This window comes from Amphiprion ocellaris, chromosome 17, assembly GCF_022539595.1.
Source record: "Amphiprion ocellaris isolate individual 3 ecotype Okinawa chromosome 17, ASM2253959v1, whole genome shotgun sequence".
NCBI classification, from domain to species: Eukaryota; Metazoa; Chordata; class Actinopteri; family Pomacentridae; genus Amphiprion; species Amphiprion ocellaris.
In genome coordinates, this window is record NC_072782.1 from 15,645,493 (window position 1) to 15,652,762 (window position 7,270).

Here is a 7,270-nt window from a genome sequence, read left to right on the forward strand (position 1 = left end):
CTCCTCATCTCCCTGCTTCTTTGTTCAGTACCAGCAGGAGATCGCAGTGCTGCAGGAGAAGCTGCGGGCGTCGGTGCAGAAGCTGGAGGAGTACGAGGCCCGTCTGAAAGGTCAGGACGAACAGGCCCAGAAGGTGCTGATGGAGTACCAGGCCCGGCTGGAGGAGTCGGAGGAACGTCTGCGCAGACAGCAGGACGACAAAGATCTCCAGATGAAGGGCATCATCAGCAGGTATGAAGAAGAAGAAGTTGCTTTGCTGAAATGCATCATTTCTTGTGCCTCCTGTAACACTTCCTTCCATTTCCAGGTTAATGTCAGTGGAAGAGGAGCTCAAAAAGGATCATTCTGACATGCAGGCAGTGGTGGACTCCAAACAGAAGATCATCGACGCACAGGTCGGTTTCTTCTTCACTATACGCTGACTGACAGCAGAGCTTTAGCGTTCCCTTCTGCAGGTTCCATATGGTTTTGTAGATACTTTAAATCTTTGTGTTTCGAATTTGTGTGCGCTGTCACTCATGCAAACAAAGGGTCACTGACATACAAAGAGATGTTTAATTCATAGCTGTCTCCACTCTGGCATTGACAATCCTGAATGGCTGAGCCGAATTCCTCAGCTCCCTCCCACTCTGTCTTATAAAACATACATTTACAAATTGCTTATCTAGTTTTCTGTCAACATGTAGCTCCCCTATAATCCATGGCGGTTATTATTTGTACAAAACTGTATTTAAAATCCATCTGAGAGGACAAATAAAAGTGTTGATTTTGAGAATTTTGCGGCGCGGAATTGTGAATGTTCATTGTTAGGAATATAATTATAAATTTAGCAGCAAATGAGTGTGTGGGCATCATTGTTGTCATGAAGGATTAAAACCTGCTGGACTCAGCTCTGGATACAATTTCATGTATACTCTGGAAAATATGTACATTCCCTGCATGCAGACACACACAGGCACAGAATTAGGTGGAAAATGTCTATGTATGTCTTTGTAGATTACAGTGTTTGCACCTCAGGAAATGCAACTCTGCTCCAACGTGACATTTACACAAATTCAGACACAAACGTGCATAGGTGATTAATCTCCTTCACACCCACAGTAATGAGTGTTTGCATCTGCAAACAAATACGCCACGGTAAAGCAATAAGTTGTCTCGCTCTGTAAACAGGCACAGAGAAGAAGGAAAATAAAAAGGTCATTAGAAAGGCAGGGAAAGAAACGCACTTCTGTGGATCAACTCAGCCTAGTGCAACAACCACTTGTACATACAGATTTTTAACCGCCGCTTTATTTTCTGTTTTGTGCATTTTTTTCCAACAAACAGGTTCCTCAGGTGGCCCCCTTGTATGAGTCTGATTATGACAACTGCTGTAAATCATTTCGGAATTATAATGCCTTAATGTGAATTTAATTGGAGTTTGAATTTGTTCCTAAATAAATAACAGAAAACATTATGCGCTGACACGATGCAGCGGTGGTTAGCAATAGTTAGCAGGTCATCTGAGGCCTTGTTCTGCCTGGGTCACCTCTGGGTGCTGCGGCTTCCTCCCACAGTCAACAAACATGAATAGTAGGTTAGTTGGTGATTCTAAATTGTAATTAAATAAATTAAATCCATTACTGTACCCCACCTTTTGCCCAAAGGCAGCCGACATAGCCTCCAGTCCCCGACAAACCTCTACAGGATAAAGCAGGTATCGGTGATGGAAGGACAGAAAATTTAATGTGGAGTTGAAGCTGGTGGATGCTGGATTTTTTTAGCATCGCTTTGCAAAAGTTCCACACAAATCTTTCAACATATTGTATTTTATGTCATCTGCGAGTGAACTAGACTTCTACGCGTCATCCTAGCTCCTTTTGTTTTCTCTAACAGGAGATTTGAGCCAATCAGAGGGCTTTGCACCAACCAGAGATATAGTATAAATAGCAACAAAGGCTGATGTGAGAACAGGGTTAGACTGAGGACTTTCACTCCAAAGGAAGGGATTGAATCCTGGGTGACGCCACAAATAAATGTTTACTTATAGCTTGACTGTGTGCACGTGAAGTATGTGCTCATGCAGTGATATAGGACAGAGAGGAAAGATGGATGAGTTGCAGAAGAAGTCTTGTATATTTGGACACACTGGCTTTTTCTGCCTCTTTCATATTTTGCCTTTTATAGATTCCTGCCTACTACAGCTTTAACGTTTTGCTCAACATCAGTGTGATGCTGAATCATTCCCTCTTTGTTTCTGTCATGGCACTGCTATTACACAACATTGATATCAGGAAAAATGTTCTCATTTATCTTCTATATGATCTGCTTTTCATCTCTTTTGTAAATAATAGGAGTAATGATAAATAAAGGCTAAGAAATAGGAATATTTTTGGATAAAAATAGGAAAATACTATTGTATGAGGGTCTCGAATAACCTCCAGTTCAATCAGACGAGACTCTATATCCAACTGTATTTCTGTGTGCTTGCAGGAGAAGCGCATAGCATCGCTGGACGCCGCCAACGCCCGTCTGATGAGCGCTCTGACCCAGCTGAAGGAGCGCTACAGCATGCAGACCCGCAACGGCATCTCCCCCACCAATCCCACCAAACTGCAGATCACTGAGAACGGAGAATTTAGGAACAGCAGCAACTGTTAGACAGACTGGCATCTGCCCCGAGTGAGTGTCGAGTGCCTGAGTGTGTACAGTAATTCAGTGAGACGATGTCTACGTGCATGCACGGATGCATGCCTGTTTGAAAGACTGAAAGACTGTGTGCGTGTGCGTGTGCGTGTGTGTGTGTGTGTGTGGGGGATTTCAAAGCAGACAGTACTTTTGGAAGTCATTTCCACTTTCTGGAGACTGTGTAGGAGTCGAGGGCGTCGCTCTGAAAGGGCCGGCCAGAAGAGGTGGAACTTTAAATGTGACGGACAGATCACCAAGACAACAAGATCACCAGACGGCCTTCGTTACCAGGGTGACGGCCAGAGGAGGCGGGGCAGAGCTTGTACATAGAATACTCAAAGCTGTCGTCAGTCAGACACTTTTCCGGTGGATGTACGCAGTCGCTGGGACGATTCAAGCCCCCGCCTGTGCTTGGGATGAACCACTATATAACCACACACGGTGACGACCGCCACACCTGGTCGCCCCTAGCAACCCTCCTCTCTCTCTTTATCCTGCTCCCTCTCGACGACCAAGTGGACCCACTTCAACCCAACAACACGCATTGAGGATTATCGCTTTAGTTGTCTTGAGAGGATTACTTTCCAGTGCTTTATTCTGAAGTCATTGTTTTTAAAGAACCAAATAGGAGCTAAAAAAAAAAAGTGATATTTTTAGTCCAAAACAATCTTCTTTATCTCCCGTTCTAATCCTGGGTGTGTTCCTGAGAGTCCCGCTGACCCCGCTACCCCCTTCTTCCTCCATCCCGATGTAGTGCACTTTGTGAAAAGCTATTGGTACATGAAACGCCTTAAGTAAGGAACACACCTCGGCTTTATCCCACAGCTCCCTCTATCTCTGCAAAAAAAGGCACAACTTATACTGTGGATTTGTAAAGAATACAGAAATAAATTGTACACACTTAAATGTATTATAAACACTAAAGTAAATGAATTCTATGTGATACTATATTAATGAAATTTAATATAGATGTATGCAGTTTTTTTTCTTCTATAGAGTATACACACATATACCTATATTTGATAATCTCAAATATAAAAAGCAGCCCTTTATTTAGGAGTGAGATCTAGTTTTATTTTTCTTCTCTAGCGATGAAAGACTGTAGTGTGTAGCTTGCTTTCGAGCCCTGGAGAGGGAGACCCCGCCGAGCAGTGATCAGCACCTCAGCCATCTTCGAATCCATCGTGCTTTAGCCCTTTAGACATAGTAAGCGCCACATATGAGAGAAACGTCTGCGTGGTTTGCACAGTCAAATGTGATCGGTTTCTTCTTCTGGTGCTCATCACTGCTCTCAGAGACACGGATCACTCAAACCCAGATCTGGATTTCGGTTGGATCATGAGTTCTATTCGTGCGGTCTTTTTATTTCTCTAGTTGCACAAAAGCTATTGAGAGACGTGTTTAGAGGCACTCGCTCATACTATACACTGGACCGGTGAGCCGTTTGCTACGATGGCCTCCTTAGTTACAACATTTTCTCTCTAACTGCTTTATTTGTCCGTGGTAATGAAGTATGCTGCATCCAAACTGTGACTCTATTGATCCTAGTGGCATCATCTCTTCCTCTCTCCCCTCTTCCGTCTCGTTTTCACCTCCCCCCTCCTTCATCCCTCGTTCTTCTGAATGTGAAGATGCTAAGTCACAGTTGGTCTTAACATGGGGTTTGCTCCTTCTAACCTCTCCCCCCCCGTCGTCGCTCCATTACCATCTTAGCATCTGTATTTTGTATATTTTTGTATTCATTTTTCTTACCTATAACAAACTATATACATCAAGCGTGAGGCTCTGCATGCTTCATCCTTGCTCTAGAGCCAATGGTAGCGTCAGTATCACCGTTTGTTTTCTTTGTTTGCCAGTTGGACAGTGATGATGATGACGATGAATAGCTTGCTGCAGACATGACATGAATATATGCTGAGTGTATCAAGAGGCTGGACAGCCTGGGAAAGTGTAAATAAAATGCTCACACTATTTTTACCTAATGTTATCAGAGCTTTTTGTAAATGTATCTTGTGCTCAAACTCTGCTGTATCATTATGGATATTGTAAATATGAAATAGCTCAGTCATCTGTCCTCATTGGTTAGAACTATACAATTAAATTAACCTTTCAGTGTTCTCTCTGTTAAAGCTATTGTTTTGTATTTAGAGTGGAATATCACTAGCCAAAAAACTGATTAAGTAGGAGTCTGACTCTTGGGATGTATGCCTCCTGGGTTTCAGGCCAAGCTGAGTCCAGTCTCGATGAGATTCACAAGCACAATCCTGTATTTCTCATCAGTCTAGCTCTATGCACTTTTACGTTCAGTGCTTGGTGTTTATAACTAGCTTTTTCTTTTTCTTTTTTTTTTTTTTTAACTCGGCACCTGTTTCTGGTGTTTAAAACCGTGGCAAAGTTTAAAACCGAGAAGCGGCATTTTTGTAACGACTCAATCTCAAACCTTTATATCAAATTAAGAGAACGATTTAGCTTTTTTCCAGACAGAAATCACCTCAGACTAGCAAATCCTGTGCTTGCAAAACAAATTACAGGAATTATCATATCTTGTCAGGCATCCAGCCCTAAAACTGTAGTGTGCAACTGCACAAACGAAAGCAAGACTATGTTACTGTTAATAGATGAAACTACACATTTCTCATCTTACACAATTTAATTAGCAATAAAACACACAGACTCTTAATTTAACTCACTCAGAGGTTTTTCTGCTAACGTACAGCCTTAATTTACTTCTACTGTTTTGACCAGTAGCTTGTGGTGGTTAATATTACCCAGCGTTTGCAAATTTTAGCTAACTGCAGGTTTCTGCTGTACTTGTGGTGCTGTTACAATAACTTAGCATTTAAGCTAAATGCTCAACTACTGTTTAACTGGCAACTGAAGCTGTTTTAATTAGCGTGTGCCCTTCATGTATTTGCATACATTCAGGTCACAGAGAAAACTAAAGTTTTCTCTCAAAGATGAGTTATTGCGAAACAAGTCTTTGTTTAGCGTGCCGCTAAACATTTTTCTGTTTAGTATTTCCCTAGACTGCTAATCTTATAGTAAGCAAATGTTTGCAAAAACTTTGGCCAGTTTTACAGTAAAAGTCACAATACTAATTGCATTTATTGACTTAATGGCCCTTCTCCACTTGTGTTATTTTTCAAACAGCTTTTCAGCTAAATGCTAATTAGTAATTTAGCATTTATGCTAGTTAAATAGTATAACATCTTGATGATCTGAGCCTTTATTGTTTAGCATGTAAACACTAAACTTCAAATACGTTTAACATATGGAAATTGCATTGATTCATTTCATTGACTTTATGACCCTTACATGCTTAGCTAAATGTTTATGTATTGTTTAGCTAGGCAAAAGTTAAACTAGCGTCTGAAATTTTATGGAGCTAAAATGTTACTGACATTATGAGCTTGCAAAAACCCATAAGCTTCTTGTTTGTATCATACTAAACAGTACACATATAGCTAAACTGGATTTTTTTTTACCACTAATGTTAGCAAAGCAAATTAAAGTTTGCTGTTCAAAGTATACTGATTCAGGTCACTCTGACTCTTACCCCATAACTTAGCAATTGAGCTAAAATACGAGGCAATTTTTTAATTAAGTAAGTGCTAACCTAGGTATGTTTAGATGAACAGTATGAAATTTGAAGCCAATATTTCAAACTCAGATGTTTACTGTTTAGCATGCAGCTGAACATTCAGCTATTTAGCATGTGCCTATCTGGTTTTGGTTTCCTAGGGTTAAAGCTAATCTTAGCAAATTTGGGGTAAAAAAAATGTTACAAGGGGTACATTAATTCAATTCACCGACTTTATAACTCTGAATTCATATCTTAGCTCTTTAGCTAAATGCTAAACTATTGCTACACAGTAATTTAACATAAAACTGTGGCTGCTGATCAGCAAAGGTTACATAGTCTTGCTTTAAACTACAAAAACAAGCTTTTTTTTACTCATACAAGGCTGTCACATATGTCTTATCTACACAGACTGAAGCAAAAAGGCACACCGATGTTTAGTATCCAATTTGGCTTCTCAGCTATCACTTCATTTATCCCAGCCATGATCCCACCTCAGCTCTAACTTTATGAATCAGAAAACCATGAGTTCACTCTCGACACAGTTCGGCCGCTCCGAGAAAAGACTAATCAAAAATATAAAGCTATAAATAAAGCAAAAGATGTTGTATGTTTTCTATTATCTTGTAGAAAATACTTTTGTAAGTATGTTGAAAGTATAAAGTATTTGCTGGATTCTGCTTCCTTTGACGACAGTGACAAAACAATAATGTACAGAGGAATTTGTGTTGACAAAATGTGGCTGTGCAATTTATGTACATTTGCAACTAGACCTATTAAAGTTTTATTTAGCTATTTTAAAAAATCTCATCCGCCTTGTGTCTTTGTCCCGTCGCCTTCCTTCGGATTGTTCTCTGTGATGCTTTGTTATTCTGAAATGTAAATGAAGCTTAATTTGCGAGCGTGTGTGATGAGTCACATGTTCATTAAATACTTAAGCAGGCCTAGATAGATGACAAGCAGCTAGAGAGAACATATGCTCCGACTCGGGGTCCAAAGGCAGAGTGCAGGTTATGATGGAGG

At 40.5% G+C, this 7,270-nt stretch overlaps 1 protein-coding gene across 13 annotated transcripts in view; it reads left to right on the forward strand.

Moving 5' to 3' along the window:
* The window catches only part of dab2ipb (DAB2 interacting protein b), a 195,039-nt gene extending 187,987 nt beyond the window's left edge, over positions 1-7,052 (forward strand). For all 13 annotated transcript variants that reach the window (XM_023291112.3, XM_023291108.3, XM_023291109.3 and 10 more), the window contains 3 exons: positions 29-231; positions 308-395; positions 2,473-7,052. In XM_023291112.3, the coding sequence (XP_023146880.3) occupies positions 29-231; positions 308-395; positions 2,473-2,640 (459 nt within the window). In that variant the 3' untranslated portion in view covers positions 2,641-7,052. The remainder of the gene's footprint in view (positions 1-28; positions 232-307; positions 396-2,472) is intronic.
* The last annotated feature ends 218 nt before the right edge of the window (positions 7,053-7,270 follow it).